Source organism: Tachypleus tridentatus, chromosome 5 (assembly GCF_004210375.1).
Source record: "Tachypleus tridentatus isolate NWPU-2018 chromosome 5, ASM421037v1, whole genome shotgun sequence".
Classification (NCBI taxonomy): Eukaryota; Metazoa; Arthropoda; class Merostomata; order Xiphosura; family Limulidae; genus Tachypleus; species Tachypleus tridentatus.
The window spans coordinates 23232375-23254355 of record NC_134829.1 but is presented as its reverse complement, the minus strand read 5'-3'; the positions used below and the strand labels follow the sequence as shown (position 1 = coordinate 23254355).

Sequence of the window (21981 nt, the reverse complement as noted above, 5' to 3'; positions counted from 1 at the left end):
GTACCAGGTATAATCTGCATCCAGTGTGGAAAGAGGTGTCGCATACATGGGTGGAAAATGAGAGGAGCACAAGAACAAAAGAAGAGAAAACCAATGGGTTGGAATCTGAACTACAGTATATCAGAAATTGATCCCAAAGAAGAAAGATTTTAGAAGAGTCATCTACAGACATGAATGTAGAGAAAGCTAAAATAGATATGTTTCAAGGTGTAGAATGGCTAGGACGTGATGGGCTGTACACAACCAGTCAACTCCAGTCCAAATCCGAATGGCAACAGGAAAAGAACCTTCAACTCATGGTAGAAGGAGTGTCCACACCATCTTCATCTCAAGTTAAGTAGAGAGGAAGAAATATACTGTGCAAACTGATCTACAAAACAAGAGCATGTGCACAAATCCATAACCTATCACACATCCAAAAGATGGTAGGAAGAAATGTGCAAACATGGCAGGCCACCTCAAACTCAAACTTAATTAGACTGTTACCTCACTGCACAACATCAATCTGATGCAGTGAAAACTTCCTGAGGTGTAGCATGAGAAGAAGAACCATCACCCCAATCAACTTTATCCTCTTTGTAAAACTACACAGATATGTAGCATCACCCTCCAGATCCCACCACTACAAAAGAATCACCTGAAGATATAAAGCAACCTCACCCTTCAGATAAAACCACATAGAAGATAGGCACAGCATCAATCTCCCAAATCTACCTCATGGAGGTGGAAATTCTAAAGCAAATTTAGTGAGGAAAAGGAAACACAATCAACATGCATGAGAATTTATGCTGATTGGTCCAGCTATAAATCAAAGCTACTCAGTGGAAAATGATATCCAGGTGATAGTAAGATGAGGAATCCAAATTGAAGGGGTGAGCTATAATGTGATGGATCTGCTCCAAAGTAACATCATCCACCAAATAGGACTGCACAAAAACTGGAGCACAATTGCAACCTCCAAGTCTCACCACACAGGAAGTAAACTGCATCCATAAAATGTGCATAACCTCACCTTCTAGGACCCACCTCACAAAGGTGGAACATATTTATTTGTAGATATGCACATCATCATCCCTTGAATAGAACCACAGAAGTTGGAGTGCAATACCACCTTCCAGTTCCACTGCATCGAAGTAAATAGCATTTTTTAGAGTAGAGTAGTGGTGTTCTACTCTCAACTAAATGGAAGCAATCACATTCAGGTCTACCACCCAAGCAACTGAGACCTGGAAAGTGGCAAGGACTCATAATTCATTAGAAGTACAAAGGGGAACATAATGTGATTGAGAGTCTGGAAAAAAAACAACACTGGAAACAGTGCAATGGGTGACCAAAAAATCCATTTTGAAAAGCAGATCACATCCATAGGTGAATATTGTCCAAAATGTGCAAATTATGAAGCAAACATATTGAAAGGCAATTTATGAGTAACTTTAGGGAACTCTACATCTCAATAATGTGAATTATAGGTCATGGGTATACAATCTTATTGTAGAACATGGATTTGTATTTGTATACCTGTACAGGTAATGCTCACCACTGGGCAGGGTCCTAAATGAAATATAAAAAAGATAATTTAGCCAGTGACAGCCTCACCACAATTAGAAGAATGGTGACAGGTGGAAGACAGTACCCCAACAAGGAAAAACAGTTATTCATTGAAGACAGTGGAAAATGCATGTATGAGGTGTGGTCCACATGTCTGATTGAAAACTTTCCTCCAATGGAGGATGGATATGAGATAACAAAGAAAAGGTAAGATACCAGATCCAATGAGATGATAACTGAAACAAATTCTGAGAAGTAGGAGACATGGGCAATTGAATCAACTGCTGAACCCAATTGGCAAGGGTAGAAATAAAGGTCACAAACAGACAAATGTTGCCAGGGGATAAAAAGGCAAGAAAGTGATGTAGAGAAGTTGTATGGGCAATGTAACAATGAAAGGCATACACAGAACATAAAAGCCAATACAGGTCTGACTGGAAATAAAGATTGGACACAGACGGAAGAGAAACTGGTGAGAAGGAAGAATTATGCTCACAAGCCACTGAAGTTCTGGGGATAAAAGATTAATCCAGGTAAAGAAAAACATACACGAAATAGTACAGTGTGTGTGAAATTTTGATGGCAAACATATCATAGCAATGATGCCCAGAGGCTAACAGAAGCAGGAAATGAGACTCAAGAGCTAAGTGAAACCAAGAACAAGAACAAAAGTTCCAACAGAGGTAGAGTAAGGCAGTGAAAAACAAAACTGACATTCCACTCAAAAGGACTGCTTGATGAGGAGGTCAATGAATCCAAAAGTAACACGACAAAAAGAGAAAGGTAAGAGAGGAAAACACCAGGTGATACCAGAAACATTAGAAGGTGTAAGATAAGGCTGGTTAATAGCCAACTATGCAAGAAACATCAGTCCAATTATCAAACAGTCATGTAAGGAAATTTATAAGAGGAAAGTTTGGATGATAAGAGGAAAACCCCAACTCAAAGACCAACAATGGAAGACAATCCATTTACATCAACTAACCTTCATGGAGGAAGGGCAAATGGATTGTGCTATAAATATAGTGGCACATCTAGACAATCCAAATATCTTTGCCTGGGACCTGATAAGTGCCAGGAATGAAGACAAAAAGTAGAAAGGGCAGGATGAAGAACTGATACATGAGACTGACATTGTGGAGATGAAGTGAGAGGAAAAAGCAATAGAGTAGTTTGGGTCTGAAGAAGATGAGGATGTCAAGACTGTATAAGCAAGTAAGAAGCAGTCAGAAGGATCTGGCATGGATGATTGAAATCACTCTGGGAAGAAGACAGATGGGAAAATAAACATAAAGGTGCCAGTTGGTCTAGTCTTAGCTGAGAGTATCTATAGCTGGGGCCTGAGAGTGAGGAACTGAAGATCAAATAAAATAAGTAACTTGGTATTGAGAAATGTTACAAATGCACTCAGAAGAGTAATACCCCACTGACTGCAGAGGCCTCCCGCTAGTACAGCGGTATGTCTCCGGATTTACAACACTAAAATCAGGGGTTCGATTCCCCTCGGTGGGCTGAGCAGATAGCCCAATGTGGCTTTGCTATAAGAAAAACAAACAAACAAACTGACTGCAGAGCCACTGTAAAACCTGAGGGTAAAAAGATTTCTCCATGGGATAAACTTTGTCTGGTCTGGAAAGGTGATATGCCATGAAATTGAAAGCACCTGGAACTTCAGATGTACCTCCAATGACTTGGCATAAAAAAAAAAAAAAGAGTTCCAACATTTGAACACAAAGGGAACAAGCACCCTTACTGATTAATACAAGCCACCAATGTAGAACTATCATAATGGATCATGTCAAGTAATTTCCATAAATAAGGAAAACATTGATCCATAGTATGTATTCCCAGAAACTCTAAGAAGTTGGTATGATAAAACTCTCAGCTAGAGACCATTGTCCTGAAGCCTCCTGCTGATCAACCCATTACCCCCAACTGTGAAGAGAAGCATCTGTAAATAGATGCAAATCTGCATAAGATGGAAGAGATAGTACAAATGTCATCATGTTGTTGTTGTTCAACTACCCATGCAGATCATAGAAGAAGAAAGGGTACTGAGAGAGTTCAAGGGATACTGAGCAAGATTCCAATGTTCATGCAGAGTCCACTGAAGATATTGCATGTGTGTCAAACCCAACAGAACACATTCCTTCACAGAAGCCCAAGTCTCAAAAAGCAATAGAATCTCACAAGCAAAAAATTTAAAAAAAGAGGGAGCAGTAAGGGCATAAAGAACTAAAAGCTCAATCAAGTGGAGTTGGAGAAGGTTGGTCAACCCACTGTAAAACAAAACCATACTGGTACAATTAAAAGGTGAATTTGTCATTTTCTACACATGAGCTTCAGTACTGTTGTTTAAAATTCAAATCTGTGTAATATTTAAAATGATGTGATGATGCTGTAAATATGTTCCTTGCTAATCTTATGGAAGTCTCGAAAATTGTTTTTCAAACAGCTTATGCTATTATGATGTCACATCTTGACCTACCACCCCACCAGTGAGTTACGGGAAACCAAAAAAATTTGACTTCTGGCTTAAGCACACTACAAACCTGACAAAACATAATAAAATAAACACAAGCCTCCTTCTTTAAGTATTTTGGATTATTTTACATCTTTCATTACAGTTAATCTTTACTGGCCTCTTGACTGTTGATATCAATGTGAGCTTCCTTAAGAACTAATATACCTGAGAGAAGACTATACTGCTATTTAGATAAACCAATGATGGCACTTGAATCTCATTCATTTTTGTATGTTTTTCTTACTAGAGATAAGCAACGTTTCCATACCAGGAAATATTTTTGGCTACCATATTCCCCATGGAGGTTACTATGTTGCTAAGGAGGAGAAATTTCAGATTTTGTTATTGAAAAATTGGTCAAGATTGCTTAGACATGGATGTCAGAAGGATACAAATCAGCAACAAAAGCACAATTAATAGTAGTATCATATAAGAGATGTAAGTGAATAAATTATGCAGAATATTATTTGTTAACTAGAAGGTTTCTTTTCATTGTAAAGTTAATGACCCATAAGCCTTTCTGCCTGAGTGCATTCTTACCTACCATGAGACTACTTCTTTGTATTTACTTTAAAATAAATCCAAGAGTTAAAAAGGAAATTTTTAGTAACTTTCTGAAGAAAAAAAATCGATGTAACTCATACCCAGAAGTAACACAATGAATTAACCCCCATCCCCTTGTCACAATGATACTAGCCATTCCAAAACTGATTTATGAGGCTTCCTTTACATGGCAGAATTATTATAAATTTGTGTTGAAAAAGATTAATGTTTATCACCTTTTATTCTCAATACTGCAAAAACATAATTCAACAGTTTTGTAGCCACATACACTCTTTCTTCAGTCCCTGTAGTATAGAGACATAACTCTTAACCTAAGTCTAGTTACCACCAGCATTTGTGTGTGTTCAATATTCTCAAATTAACTTTGCTTTCAGTTTTGCACCACAATGAAATGTTTTCAAATATTTCATAAAAAGTTGCCAAAGTATATTACTAACTTAATATTAAATAACCACAAAACATGTGTTAGTTCATCACCTTTAAATATGCTTTTTTAAATTCAGCAAGACACGACTCTGAACAAAATTCCTTTTTAGTATGACCAACTGTGACTGAAAATCGAAGATCCCTTCTTGCTTCTTCACACCAAGCACAACACGGCCTGTTTCGACTTTTACTTGATGATCCTATTATGGAATCAAAGCCAGGAGTAAAACTACAGAATAATAAATACGTCTCAAATAATTTTCTATAAATTTTAATTTTTATATATCTACTTTTTACCATTATCTACAGTTTCACCTTCATGTCTTCAAACCAAAAATGAAATGCAAGTCAGCAAAACATAATTAAGAACAGTTCATTAACTTTCTCAGTACAAAATCAATCAAACTGACTGACTTTATAACAATTTTGTACATGTATATTTATAGTTTCCATACTATAACTTCTAATCAACACTGTGTAGCTTCACAAAATTTGGTAGACTTTTAGTAACAATTAAGTCTTTTGGTGGTTATGAGGTTGGTCAAATTGAAGACAGAGGGCAGTTAGGACAGAGAAAATATAAAATGTAAAGTTTTAGTGAAAACAAACATATAATATTTATTTAGATTTTTTGCAAATACACAATTCAAATCTGAGATTTCTGAGATGAAAAGTTTTTAATCTTAATATGAAAATTAATTTGCACATGAATTATTCAAATAATACACAATATGTTTATGGACAAATCTATTGTAAATATACTTTATTAGAAAAATGGTCTTTCATGTAAAAAATTCACATTATGAAGACATACACACTGTATTAAAAGTTATAATATTCTGACTATATACAAGTAAGAACGATTCTGTGACCAAATCTGTATTGAGAGAGTTAACATTTCAACTAAACTCGTCAACATATTTCCAGAGGGAATCAAGTGTAAGGTGAAAGCGATATTAACAATTCTATTTACAAAAAACAATGTAACAAAATATGTCATTGACAGATTAAAACCTTGACTTCCTATTAATCATACATAATATAGTATTGAGCATCAAGGAGAACTACTGGCAATTCCTGAAAGACAGGAAGTAACAGGTGAGTGTGACAAGAAGGTTCTGATTGTCTATATCATAACTCCTCAACCAAATAAACACTAAAGGCCATAAAAATTATACTTTGCCTGAGCTATTGCCATTACATTTCTTTACTGTTAAATACAAAGCTAAGTAATGGGCTATAAGCCCTTTGTTTAGTATATACCATTAACATTCTGGACCCTATACACTTGAATTATATAATCAGTATACATGGCCTAAAACTAAAGATGATTATTTCAAATGTGGACAGTTTCAGTACATTTCACTGGCCCCAGTCCATGCGAATAATTTATTACATGTTTTGTGCTTAAAATGTAATTATTTTAAATTCTCCTATTACACTAGAGAACCTTTTTCTTTTTAAGCCATGCATGAATGTTTCTGAAAAATTAGAATGTCATTTCTTATACAGATTTTATTGTAAACATTAGCAGCACAAATTTATTCTATGATCACTGAAAACAAATTGTGAAAAAATGTGATTTCTGAATAACTTGAGCTTCCCTGGTACTTTTTACTGGGTGCAGCAAAAACAATTATACATCATTTAAACTAAATTTTGCATTAAATCAAGAGTAGATCTACAAGAAAACAAACATTTCCAAGAAAGTAACTTAGATGAAAAAAATATGAATTATGATCATCTTTTCTGTATAACTTTTCTGTGTTACATCCCTAAAGAGACTTTTTGAAAACAAACAATTTTACTAAAGCATTGAAAATCCAAAAAATTGTACAATAAAAAATGAAAAATTATTTTACGCATCATAAATCTGGGAGGAAATTAACCAAAACACTGAACATGAAAGAAAATATAAACACATACATATACATAAAGAGTTTGATAGAGCCAAAAAATTCTTCATGAGATAAATTTAAAAGTATAGAAATAGTTAATTTTAAACTGATAAACTTAATATAAAATCTTACTGATTTGATGATAAATATTTACATTCTCAAATATATCCTAGGTTTCCTTACCAGCACACAATTCTTTTAGGAACATACCTCTAATTCCGCTACCAGACATGATGGATAGTATGGTAGGCTGCTTTCAGAACTTGAGCAAAAGTTATGGTACACGTGCACATTAACGATTCTTTGACCAACAGCAGAAACACTAATTTGTCCTTAGGAAATCTAAAATATAAAACGGATATACATAAACAATCACTTTGAGAAGATAAAAAAAACTCAGTAAGCATCACAAGTAAACCGCACAAGAAAAAAAAGTAGTTAATAAATTACTAAATAAAACTTCTGTATATAAAAAGACCATTTGGACTGAATTTTGTGCAAAGCTCTGTGAGGGCTATCTGTGCAAGCCATCCCTAATTTAGCAGTGAAAGACTAGAGAAAAGACAGCTAGGCATCATCACCAACAGCCAACTCTTGGGCTACTCTTACTGTGTGTCAGAATTATATTTTTGCAATGTCTGGCATTTTGTAGTGAATTTGATGTCATAAGGATTTATCATTTCAAGCAAAGTAAGTAAGAGCTCTTTCCAACACAAAATATTCTTACTCTCACAGCATGAAATGCATTCAGGTTGAGGTTTTATAACTCACACATTGAGAATACCTTGAGTAGATAATGGCACTAGAAAACAAAAATGTATGGATAAACTTGGAGAACAAGGATAATCAAGAAAGAGGCTTGCAACAAACCACACCCCAACAATTATAAGAAAATGCTGCATTTTATATAAGGTGAGGATTCATAAACACAAAGTTCAATGGCAAAAGCCATCTAAATATCAGTAGTATGCAACATACAAAGAATCTCCATCTAAAACACTAACACAAGCTGTTTCCACAACATAGTTGTTCATCTGTCATACACCTCAAGTAGATGAAAAATGAAAGAATATCATGGTACTCCACACCATCACATGCTGGTCAAGTTGCCAGATGCTATGGCTACGGATTTCTGTACAAATGAAATGAGTGCTGGTACACTTGTCCTCAGACAGCAGATGCCTTATGAAAAGCACTCAAATAACAGTACTGTTTTGGAAGTGTCAGCTTTATAATGGAGCCTCTTATAATGAAAATTATGAGATTTGACATAAAGCACAAATAATTTTGACCCCCCACAAAGGATCTTGTTTTTGCAAGGTAACAACAAACAGTCCTGATAGGACATGGAAAATATTCTGTGGAATGAGAATCAGAGTCAACCAGAGTGGGAAATGCAAAGAGACAAACAGGTGACCTCACACAACCCAACTCTTTGGTAAGCATATTCTAACAGTACACAAATATAGAGCCCTCCTAAAAAAAATAATGAGAAACATCAGAGACAAAAACATCTGATCATTTCCTTCCTAACATAAGTAACAATAAAAAGGTTTTCCTGGTAAGATGGTAAAGTAATTTACTATGGTTTCTAAGGAAGACAACCCGAGTAAGTTAAGAACAGACTCATTTTTCAATGAAGACAATGCCAAGGCATTTGTGGGCAACATAATAAAAATGACTTTAAAAGGGCAAGAACAAGAGAAGCATGATGAGCTGGAATAACCATTTATCACTGCTCAAACTTAGAACTGCAATAAACAGTTTTGGTTGATAATGTGATCAAACATTAAAAAACAGGCAACAGTACAGAGCAAGGTTCAACACCATTACTTGTATGGTGCAAAACCTTATAATGAGTTCACAAAACTAAGTATTAATGTTTTGTGTCAACAAATTCATAAAGGTATAAATACAGTTAAAAGGGGGAAAGAAAAACTGATCACAATTATGCTCTCTTGCTTGCAACTCTGATATAGTACTCCAATAATGTAGTATTACATACAACAGATTATTGTATTAAACAATTCCCTAGAAAAATACTTTTTTTCAAAATGCTATCATTCTCTTATAGGCAACTATATCCAAGTACAATTTTTTGATTTCATAATAGAAAATAAAATATACCACATAACAATGTAATTTTAATATGTCATCAAACAGAACCTTTTTTTTCTTCAGTAAATTGAGTTGTCTAAAAACTTTGAAAATCCAATGTGAGGATCAATACTTTAGTAGTCAGAAAGTGATGTAATTAAAAAATTATCAAGCCAACAATATTCTGGCTATTACTGAAGCATATTCTTTATAATGAATTCCCTGATATTCATAATGTTACGTCAATGAATAGCATAATTAAAAAAACATAGAAAGACTACATGTCACCATGTCCACAACACATCTTTAAGTACGATAATCGAGCAGAATTAAAGTAATTCAGTATCATTTCAAAATCAGTAAACCTGTACAAGTAATAAGATTCATTCTAGTTTATCTTTAGCTTTAATTTTATTTAACTTCCTTCAAACCATTCTTAAACTTTCTCTGTGTTTGGACTGTTTAAGATGTACTCTATACATCTTAAAGGTATACATATAATGATATAAACAACCTTGTAACAAAAGTCCACCACCATTATCACACATTAACCATCCTCTCTAAGGTCTTACAGAGACAGCTCATCAAAGCAATTGGATAGTAGTTTCAAAAAATCTTGGGATCCTTCCCAGACTTAGAGAAAGGTAGGACAAAAGCCTGGTGCCAAGCATCAGGAAAATCATTCTCCTGCTAGATTCAGTTAAAAACAATCAGAAGAACAGCAAAAGAAGCAGGAGATAGATGGTGCAGCATTTCATCATGTATATCATCAAATCCAAATGATGTACTGCCAAACCAAAGGAGGGGCAATTTGAGTTCCACCAGTGTAAAGGGACAATTATAGTTATAGAGACAGTCAGCTCGAAAGGAAAGAGGTGATCACTCTGCCCAAGTCTTGATGGTTAAGAAGGTGGAGGAAAAAGCAGAAGAGCTAGATACCTGGCAAAATCTTTCTCCTAAAGTACAAGTGACGCTCCGGGTATCAGAAAGCAAGATCGAGCGGGAGACAGAATCATATTGCCCACTGACCTTTCAAATCTTATCCCATATGACTTTGGAACTGGTGGTAGAAGATATGCTGATTGTGAACTTAATCCAAGATTCCTTCTGGCTTTGATGGAAAGTTATGCAGTTCAAGTGTGTGGGATACCTATGGAAAGTATTCCAGGCTCCTTTTTAAGCCTTCTGTGCCATGGGGCAGGCAGGATTTCACCATGAACGAGGATATCCTGGAAAACATGTTGAGGTTTTAGAAATACATTGAGTAACTGCTTGTATAATACAGTCAGTTACTGCTGCCACACAGTAATCCATTGATGGCTTTCAGACAATGGAAGATCAAGTTCTGCAGGAGCAGTGAAAGAGGGCCAGTTTGCATGATCCAGAGTCCACCAGATCACACATGTCGGGTGGCATAGACCATGGCTAGTCTCTCACAAAATTCCTGTAAGTAAAACGAGTGAATGCAAACAAAGTGCAAGAAAACTGTTTAAATTGAAATGACAAAAAATCATGTTCATAAATGGTACCCACATCTAAACAATGATATGCCAATTGAGAAAGAGGGAATTCAGCGAGAGTAGCAAGGGGAGCTAGCTGAACCAGTATAGATGACAAATACTATTGGTGAAGAATAGTCACATGATACGTACATGTCCAGTAATGATGCAAAACTGACAGGGTATAAACACTGCTCTACTAAGAGCAAAATGTTTTCAGCAAGCATTAAAGAATCAACAATTGTCAAGATAACTTTGTGTAAGAAAGGTAAGGCCCTTTTGTAAATAAAAACTTATTTTAACCAAAATATCACACACAGAATCACCAAAACTTTTATGTAGAGATTTTACATAAAGAAATGAAACTAAGTCTTAAATGAAAGAGCACAAAACTCAGAAATACCATCTATACATTGTAGATTTCTCAAGGAAAGTACATACAGGGATGCCAAAACTAAAGTACACTGAAATATAAATAAAAAACAAAATTAAGAAATAGTAAGTACAGCTTTGATTTTAGGAGGAGCAAATTATACATTTCACATACAAAAAAGTGAGTCTGTATATACACACACACACAAACAAAAACTGATTTAAATAACACAACAAAACCATTAAGCATTACTTTTATGCTTCACAAACTAAATGGATGAGAAAAGTTAAAGACAGAAGTCACTTAATACAAATTTTTAGTTAGCTTCATTAAGAGCTTTAAAAAGTGACTGCTCTCTGCAATTATGAAAAATACAGGGGAAAAAGTTTAACAGATGAAAACCAAACAAATAAAATTTAGACAATTAAGTTTTTCAAAGGAAAATATTTTCAATATGACAAAATAATTCACTTGAACAAAAGTTATGTAAAGTGTAAAAAGTGTTTGTTCAGAAACAGATTAAAGAGTACACCTTAACCAATATGAATATATAAGATTCTAATTTTAGTGTTAAGTATGAGATTAAGTACATTTTTAAATATCAAAAATCAAATCTCACCATAAAACACCATGTCTTCCATGAAACTTGGAAAGTACAAACTTAAGCAAATTTCTAAGTCTTCTACATGTACTTGGTGAGTAAAGTTGCCTGACAAGAAAAAGTGACAACAAATGAATCATTAAATAACTTACTCCAATGGCATTTTGGTTTAATTTCCAATACTTTCTACAATCTCTTACTAATTAAACTTACTGGTCACAAAAGAATGAGAGCTATATGTGTTTACAAACTGGAAAGTATTTCTATTAAAAAAGACCAAAAATAACTGGTAAGTTTAAGCAGCCACAATGAAGGAATAACTGAAGTTAACATTTTTAGACTTGGCAATGATAAAGTTATAAACCTATTTCTTCCCTCCTAATTTAATGACAACAGAACAAAGCTTCTTTAATAATCAAGTGTTTCTAATTTCAAAAGTTTCCTATTGTTTTCCCACTTCATGTCTGGGAAGTTATTTGTACTTCATAATTTAGTTAATTAATATGACTAGTTTACTGGAGAAGATAATTATGATGTATTCTGAAAATCATACAAACTACAGGCATAACTGAAGTAGATGGCAAGACATACAATTTGACAAGTTGTGACATGAAGAAAATGTTGAAAAAGGAGTTAAACATTCAAAATGTAGTAATGAGCAAAATGTTATTAAATATAATCCAGAGAAAATCCACGTTTATCTACTAGAAAGGAGTGTTACTGTACTAACAGTTTTCTTCTTGGATAGTTCTAATGGGTTTTATGTGCAGTAGAGCCCTCAAAACAATTTCCCATAAAATTCCCAATTACGTCCTTCAGAAGCATTTTTACAAAGATATTTGATGTTCTTGTATGTTCAAGTTCATAACCTTGTTTGCTTTCTAATCTAATACAGAGGTTAGTCTGGTTTCAGACTGAAAGAGTAGATTTTTTTTATTTTTTAACATAAATTAGCAGTTTATGTTGCTGAACTTGTTTCCTAAATTTAAAACAGTGAGTTTTCAAACAGTTCAGAATATGGTGAAATTAACTGTTTTGAAACAAGCATGGTATAATATAAACAAGTTTGTATACACACACACTTGCACACCTTAAATATGTATTTATGCTAAAACATTTGATGCAGCGTGTACATCTGCACAAAAGTTCACAGACTTTTAGTAAAGATTACAGTTTTTTTTTGTATATACAAAAATCGAATAAATATAAATTATAATTGTTTTCATACTAGAATGACTACAGCTTATAACATGAAAATAAAAATGTTCAGGCTAAGCAGCTTAAGTATCATAATAGTACATATTTATTTTTTATTACATTGGCCTTCCTGGCTAACCTTACATAGCTTGTACTAATGTGGTGCACATGCACACATTACCGTATCCAATAACATAAAATTGACCATTCTACATATTCTGACCATACTATCTTGACCACGATTTAGTGTACTGGTATTTTGTAATATACTGTCACATTTCAATTACTACACATTAAATACATACATACATATATATATATATAATATTACTATTTAAAAATAAGTCATTAACTTTTTTTTTTAAATACAAAACAACAAATACAGAAGTAAAGCAAACAATTCTCTCTTATAGCTATGACTTTTGAATTTGATTGCTGCTGAACATGGGTTACTAAGCCTTTTAAAATTTCATACATGCAAGATATGAAACAAAATATATTTAGTATAAATTACACAATTAAATAACTAAAAAATCACAAATTACTATATTATTACCATAGCATTCACCTATAATTTACCAAGATTAATAACTAAGTTGTCTTTAGATCAAAGTAAAATATGAAACTTGGAGCAGACTAAAGACACAATCTACCTGCTTTAAACCTTAGAACAAAAAAACATGAAAGCCTTTTAACAAATTAAAACAGTTGAGAAAACCATGAAAGGGAGATCTAAGCTATTGACTGATTTTTTTTCACATCACATATTGAAGTGAGTGTATATAAAGGACTGTTTCCAAAAATAAAGGAAATGAGCAGGGTCACTGTGTTTGAATCAGTACATAAGCCATATCTCAAGAAAATAAAAAGATACGAGGTTTTTATATTCTAGCTTGCCAATGTTGGTCCTAATTCACATGAAACTGTACATTTTGTATTTCAACATGATAAATATCTAATTTTACCCAGTGCGGTACTTAACATACTAAACAACTCAAATAAATCAATATTTAGGCATGTCCTTTTGAAATTTACTTTTAAAATTAACTCATATATAACATTACAGTTTGATTTATAATCTACAATTTGATACCAAATTTCTTGAAATAAATTCATAAAATAGTATTTCAATAAAATTTTGAAAGCAAGTCAACAACTGAGATGACATAGCTTTTGACACCTGGCCCATCATAAAACTGTCGAGTTTTATTTTGCAGATACACATAATTCTCAAGTTGGTTAGTTGGTGGATTGAGTGTTTTATGGCACAAAGTAGCTAGGCTATATGTACCAAACATCTGGTAAAAAGTTAACAGTAAATTCAGTAAAATTCATAAAAGGAAATTAAGGTAAAACAAAACAAAGTTTAAGAAAAAAACAACATAAATAATATAAAACCAATGTTTACATCGAGTTTACAACACCAAGAGAAAAACTATAGTAACTCAAGTTGTAAAGGACTTTCTGTCGCTAACTGTAATAATCATAACTCGCCAGGAAGACTAACAGATAAGTACAAAATCCACCATCAGTCACCTGAAGTTGGCCTTTCCAGTCCTGGTTCTGAGTTATTTGATGTTATGACTATTTTCAGAAAGTAAAGAAATAAAAATTTTAAGACTTGTAGCAAAATTTTAATAACAACTCACCAGAATGATGAATGGGTAGTTCTAAAAACAATCTTAATCACATGAAGTTAGCCTTTCCAGTCCTGGTTTCAAGTTATTTAACAAATTTCAGCCTTTCCTAATTTCAAATCGAACTAGATGGACTTTGATTCTTAAAAGGGAATCACAATAAAAAAGGTCTAGTGTATAAATTAAAAAATTTAAATAGCATTAAAAAGATTAATGGCCTACTTTAAAAACTAAAAACATAACCATGGTGGACAGTGTCACCATTACCAATAACACTGTCTAACGTTATGGACAAACCTTGGGACAGAACATGTTTAAAATGGTGCCGTCGTTGAAAGTCGTAATGACAGCAAGAAAGAAAAATGTGGCTTATTGTGATCTGAGTGTTACACAGACTACACACTGGTGCAACAGTTCCAAATAAAAGAAAACAATGAGTTAAAAAACTGTGACCAATGCGTAGTCTAGTTCAAACAACTTCCTCTTTCTGATCCTTACAGAAGCAAGACGACCAAAGTCCAATATTGGTTTTTATTTGGAAAAGCTTGTTTTCACGAAGCTCACTCCAAGTTGACTGCTAGCTGGCATAGAGGCAAGCCTTGAATACAGGACCATACGTCCACGTATGGAACAGGCACAGCAGTGCTAGTACCAGAGTACATAGATTTAGCTGAGGTGTCGGCGAGCTCGTTCCTGCAAATACCAACGTGGCCCGGTATCCAGAAAAACTGAATAGAAGTAGATGTTAAAGAAAAATGGGCCAGTTGGTTTTGAATATTGGCAAGAACAGGGTGTGAACTAATGTGAAGCGATTCTAGGGCCAGCAGAGAACTAAGCAAGTCAGTGTAAATAGTGCAGTTTGAGTATTGCTTAGCTTCTATGTGATGCAGGGCAAGAGAAATGGCATACAGTTCAGCAGTAAACAGAGAAGCTGTTGAGGGGATTTTGCATGCAACCACCAAACCACAACAAACCATACCAGAGCCTACACAGTCACCTGATTTCGAACCATCTGTATAAATAAGAATGAAAGGATGGTTCTAAAGATGTTCAGCAAATAACAGACAGTATTTCCAATAAGGAGTGTCTGCTTTTCTGAGATGACTTAAAGATAGGTCACATTTGGGGACTGTAAAAAGCCATGGTGGATGAGCTGATCAGTGGATACAGCAATGTTATCCAAGGGCAGACCCAATTCATCCAACTGCACCTGGATATGAAGGCCAAAAAGAGCAATGGCAGATTGTCTGTTTTGAAAAAACATGGTCCCTGAGGAAGGAAAACACAATCCCAGGTGGGATGCTTAGGTAAGGAACAAAGTTGCAAAGCATATAGTAAAGACAGTTGCAAACATTGGAGATACAGAGAAGGTTCATGAGACTCTATGTATAAGCTGTGAACTGGGGAAATGCAGAAAGCCTCAAAGCAAATCCAAAGTCCTTGACGATGAATGGGGTCCAGCATATTTAAGGCAGACGTCCTGGCAGAGCCATAGACCAGTTATTAATAGTTGAGTTTCGATCGAATAAGAGCACGATATATCTTTAGCATAGAACATCTATCTGCTCCCCAAGTGGTGGAAGAGAGGACATGGAAGATGTTCAGTGCTCTTGTACATTTGACCCGTAGCTGCTATTTGTGTGGTATAAAGGTCAGCTTATGGTCAAAGATAAGCCGCAAGGACTTTGTCTCAGGAGCCACATGCAGCACAACTTCACTGATATGGAGTTCAGGATCAGGGTAAATACCCTGTTGGCAGCAAAAGTGCATGCAAACAGTTTTAGAGAGGGAGAACTTAAAGCCATTTGCTGTGGTCCACTTTAGCAAACGATTGAGGGCAGTCTGTAGCTGCCACTCAATATACCTTATGTTTGATGACTTGACACAAATTTTGAAAGTCATCGACATAGAGCCCATTTGCAACAGTGAGAGGGAGTTGTTCACTGATGGCATTAACTTTTATACTGAAAAGTGTGACACTCAAAACACGATCCTGAGGGACTCCAATAAAAATGGGAAAATGGCCATGTAACCCATATACATATGGAGGTCTCGCAAAATACCATATCTTCATGTTGTATCAAAAGTCTTCTCAATGTCAAAGAATATTGATACAAGATGTCATTTGAGAAAGGCTTCTCTGATTGATGTTTCAAGTCGAATTAGATGGTCCATGGTGGAGCATTGTCATTGGAACCCACACTGGGTGGGAGAGAGGAGGTTGTTTGATTCAAGGAACCAAACAAGAAAAGCATTAACCATCCTCTCTAAGGTCTTACAGAGACAGCTCATCAAAGCAACTAGACAGTAGTTTGAAGGAATCTTGGGATCCTTCCCAGGCTAAGAGAAAGGTAGGACAATAGTCTGGTGCCAGGCATAAAAAAAAACATTCTCCTGCCAGATCCGGTTGAAAAGAATCAGAAGAATGGCATAAGAAGCAGAAGATAGATGGCACACCATTTGATAGTGTACATCATCAGGCCCAACTGTTGTACTGCCAGACCGATGAAAGGCCAGTTAGAGTTCCACCAGTGTAAAGGGAAGATTATAGCCATATAGACAATCAGCTTGAAAGGAGAGAGGTGTTCACTCTGCCCGAGTCTTGATGGCTAAGAAGGTGGAGGAAGAGGCACACATGCTAGATACTCGGCAAAAGCTTTATCGGCGAAGTTCTGGATATCAGCTACTTCCTGGTCATCAGAGAGTAAGATCAAGAGTGGGACAGAATTGTATTGCCCATTGACCTTTTGAATCTTGTCTCATATGACTTTGGAACTGGTGATAGAAGATATGCCAGTTGTGAACTTAATCCAAGATTCCTTCTGACTTTGACGTCTTACCCACTGAGCATGTGCACGGAAATTTCGGTGCCCACTGACCCCACCTATCCATAGAGCCCTATGAGGGGATGCACTACAATGCCAAACAAGGACACTGCAGCAATGCCAAAGTTTTGTGAGCACTATACCCAAACACCAGCATCAGATACAATGTTCACAATACCTGTTGAGAACATCCAACACTGGTACATGGTTGGTCCAAACCCAAGTGGACCAGCCAACTGACCCAAGAAGGGCCACCCCAAAACTGCCCATCTACAGAAATTCAAGGCCCAAATGGTGTGTTAGGGTTGGACCCCTCAACCACCAGGATCCTCTCCTCCCCTTCACAGGTTGCCACGCATGGCAAACACATGGGCAGATGTTTAGATCCCAGAGGAGGTAAACTGAAAGAACAGATCCTTCCCTGGGAGGTCCCATCACCACGTACAGGAATCCACACTGATGGGTAATTCTCAGGAGTATTTCCACCTGTTGACAATCTTCCTAGTTTTTTGCTGAGTCAATGTTAAAGGAAAGAACATATTTTTATAAACAAGACCACTAACAAATAATATATTATACTTAACACTATTTACAGCACTTGCTTCTTTCTATGTTTCTGTATATATTTACAAAATGTTTTAACCACTATAATTATATGTTCACAATGAATTACATTATGTAAAATAGTGCCATAAGAAATTTACATCAAGAGTAATGTATTTCCAAGCATATTTTCTTCAGCATAAAAATTTATTACATTTAAAGTTTTCCTTTCATTTATTTTCTAAGGTATAATAAAAGACAAGTTAGGAAGGTTGCAGCTTCTACTGTACTCATAGTTAAACTGTGCATGGGTCAACTATCTTCCTGCCTTGTCATATCCTAGATGTTCATATTTTAAATTTGCATTCTTTAATCTTACTGCCTGTAGTTTCTCTATAAAAATATATTGATTTATGGATTCCAAACCTATATCAATATTCAAATCTAAATCATGTTCTTCAAACTTTTTCCTATCCTGTGAGAAAAGAATAGAAAAATGTCTAAATGATAACTTTAAAAGCCTTTAGTTTAATTATTACACCACTTCCATCAAAAACTGTGTGAAAGTGCAGTCAAGCACAAGTCAGTATTTGCAGGTACTCAAGTGATGAGGTCTGTCACCATTTGGGAAAGCTTATTCCTTTAAATATTGTGTGTGTGTGTGTATGTAGCTAAAAACAATAATACTGCACTGGACATTGGCATATGCTCACTAAAGGTCTGATAATTTTCACAGTTATGTTTATGTCACTAGATTTGGATAACTGGCTTATTTATCTAAGTCAAATGGATCTAAACAAGTAAAAATACTAAAGACTATTTTATTTTGGATATTCTGCAAGTCAATTGTAATTAATATTGTTAATTACGAGTCAGTGATAGAAATAATAGCAGTGAATGGAACTCGAAAAAAAGTAAAAAAAACTCTACTAAAATTATAAATAACACAATGTTTAAATAAGAACAAAAATATCTTTACTTAAGACAAATCTACAGCAACCAAAAAGTTGATCCTACATGTTACACCATCATCATCATAAATGAACTGCATGATGAGATAGCATCGTATTTATATCTTTTTTAATAATGTCACATAACCTGTATACTGGAATACAATTTCTGCATATCTTTTAGAGATGATGTCACATTCTTTAAATATAAAAATGTTTAAGAATAATAAAGTATGTATTGGTCCATTTACGCTATCCCATCCTCTTAACTAAACTAAAACTATTATAATTCCTTAAAGCTGGCCCTTATCATGCCTCCACAACATATGAAGGCAACCTATTCCAAAGGCTAAACACTCTCTTATACTATCATTAAATATGGAAAAAAGATGATACATCAGCACTATCACTTCCATTAATGATCTTAAACACCTCAATCAGAATTCCTTTTTTTTTTTTTAAGAAAATAATTTGAGAAACTTCAACTTCTTCTAATATGACAACCCCTCCATCCCAGGTACCATTCTAATGATAACATAAAATACCGTCAAGGGACAACGAGACCTGGTGATCCATCTTGGCCGTCAGTAATCAGTTACTGGCTCCTCAGTAAAATATAAAATAATTGATTCAATACTAGTGTTTCAAATAATTAAATAACACATGGTCTAACAGTATATCAGAATAAAATGTAATTGCACAAGCACATTTATTGTAATTCCTTTTTAGCAACCAATTTCTCTTTTTCAATATCCCCTTTTTGGTGGTGTTATTTTATGGTAGATATCCAGAAAATTATGTTTAGTTGGTAATTACCAGATAATACAGAGTAAAAATACTAATGAACCCTTCTAATTTTATGTATTTACAGTTGGTAACAAATACACCCATGTGTGTATCAGTGTGATATCAGAGGAATTGAAAATTAACCATAACTTTATCACACCAATGACAAAATGTCAGGAATTAAATTTGCATTATATAGTGGTTGTAAGACTTGTTACAGACAGTGTAAAGTGGAAATGTTAGGTCTGAGCAGATTCAGTTGTCTCCGCTCTGTGACTGCCAAGCTTAAATTTTAAGGTTTCAACAAGGAATCAAGAAATACATGTTTATTGTACTAAACTACCAGATTTTAGAGTCATTTTCTTCCTAAACACAATATTTCTTACCTTCATCATGCCTTACTGTTAAGAGAAGAAAAGTACGGTGTAATTTGATTGGACAATTTAAATGTAGTGAATTTAAAGTTTCCAAAATATGTTTTTGGATTGAGAGACCTAATTCTCGTAGAACACCAAATTCTTATGGCAGGCGTAGGTTCGGTGAAAAGGCCAACAAATCCAGTATTTTAAAATTTTCATATCTTAGTTTCATAATCTCCTAAAGAGAACTCAATTTATCTATATTTTTAATACCTACTAACAAACTAAAAAATTCTTGCAGAATTTGAGAATATCTTGCATAGCATTTCAAAAAATTCTTCTTACATTCCTAAATTTCTTCTTTGAAATCTGTATTACAGTTAAGCTTAATACCAATCATAGCTGTCATTCTGTGAGGTGTATCAACTCTCATCACTATGAAATCTCACATCTGGCACCTTAAGATATTCCCCAGTAGTAGTAATGAAACAGTTTATGTCTGCTGTTATTCCTCTAACCACCGAGATACGATTAAATTACACACAAATCATTTACTAAAACCAAACATCATAATGTGCTTTGTTCACAGTCTAACTTTTAACAATTACTGTCTCTTTTTATTTCTTTAAAACAAACACATATAATTTTGCACCTGTTGTTACAGCTGTACGTACATTAATTTCGATAGGTCTTAACCTATTAAGTCAAATACAACATATGGTAGGGAGATTCTGATAGTTTGATGTGGAAACTTTTAAATTAAAAATTTCCTTAACAAATAAACATTAATTCTGTCACCATACTTACAGTTATCTTGATTTTACAATCATAACGTATTACACTGATAAATAAAATAATAATACTGTAACTTTCAGTTATTTTTTAGTAGTCACACTAAATTTTGTTATTCAATTGTTATACCTGTTATTCACACGATGACGTCATTCAAGTATCAAAACAACAGAAAAAAACGCGCGTGACTGTAAGTGTAACTGGGAAGTTGCCGCGTTACAGATAGTATGAGTTAAGTCGAGTCGGACCCAATTGTATCATAAGCCTAAATTTACATCATTGCAATACTTTACTCTATACATTTACACAACCACTACAAAACTAACTTTCACATCAAATAATTAAAGAGACTTTTGTCATTAATATACTTTACCTAATGCTTTATAACTGATTCGGAAAGGTGTTTTCGTATAAACAATAATGCTCAAGAACGAAGCAATGAACATTCCGCCATTAGCTTCTGTATTTGCGTTACGGTTAAGAACTATCGGGAGGGCGCAGAGGGCGCGCTGAAATTTAAATTATAAATAAACAGAGACAGACTCTGTGAGCCAATTAAACGTTTGTTTGTTTTGAATTTCGCGCAACGCTACACAAAGGCTATCTACGCTAGTCATTCCTAATTTAGCAGTGTAAGACTAGAGTGAAAGCAGCTAGTCGTCACTACCCACTACCAACTCTTGGGTTATTCTTTTACTAACGAATAGTAAGATTGATAGTAACTTTATAACGCCCCCACGGCTGAAAGGATGAGATGATTGGTATGATGGGGATTCAAACCCGTACCCTCAAATGACGAGTCGAGCGCTCTAACCATCTGGCCATGCTAGGCCCCCGGTTAAACGAACATACAGATCCAAATAAATTCTGGTCACATTTGAAACAATTTATAAATAACCATAACGCCACAAAACATATCGAACTTTAAACCATGAAGACAAGATAGCTTAAACAAACATAACAACAAAAGTTTTCAAAAAATGATTAAGGTAAATATTCAAAACACATAATGAACTTTATATGGATATTCACTATTTTATACATTAAATGTATATGTAAAACAAAACAAACATATTTACACCACAATATTTCCAGTTATTTCCATTAATCCTGAAAATTCACAACAAACAAGCAATACTATTAAATACTATTTATACTATTAAAATTAAAAATACAGGCACCAAAATAGAAGTAATCACATGTATAAAACAACCCCTGAGTGCCCTTTTTGAAAGGATTGGCCATCATAACATCTTCTCCTAGTGTTTTTGACGACTTCGCAGCACTATTTAACTTATCCCTCAACTCAGGGTATATCCAATTCTCTTGGGAGTAAGCAAATGTTCATATGTTTCTAATCAA

At 34.5% G+C, this 21981-nt stretch overlaps 1 protein-coding gene across 4 annotated transcripts in view; it reads right to left on the bottom strand.

Annotated features, from left to right (window-relative positions):
• The window catches only part of Scm (Polycomb protein Scm), a 61849-nt gene extending 40729 nt beyond the window's left edge, over positions 1-21120 (bottom strand). For 3 of the 4 annotated variants that reach the window (XM_076501627.1, XM_076501628.1, XM_076501626.1), the window contains exons 1-4: positions 20993-21120; positions 11549-11638; positions 7171-7302; positions 5114-5262 (exon numbers count right to left, since the gene is read on the bottom strand). In XM_076501627.1, coding sequence (XP_076357742.1) covers positions 5114-5262; positions 7171-7192 — 171 coding nt within the window. In that variant the 5' untranslated portion in view covers positions 7193-7302; positions 11549-11638; positions 20993-21120. The remainder of the gene's footprint in view (positions 1-5113; positions 5263-7170; positions 7303-11548; positions 11639-20992) is intronic. The other variant, XM_076501629.1, reaches the window with a different exon arrangement.
• Positions 21121-21981: the final 861 nt, after the last annotated feature.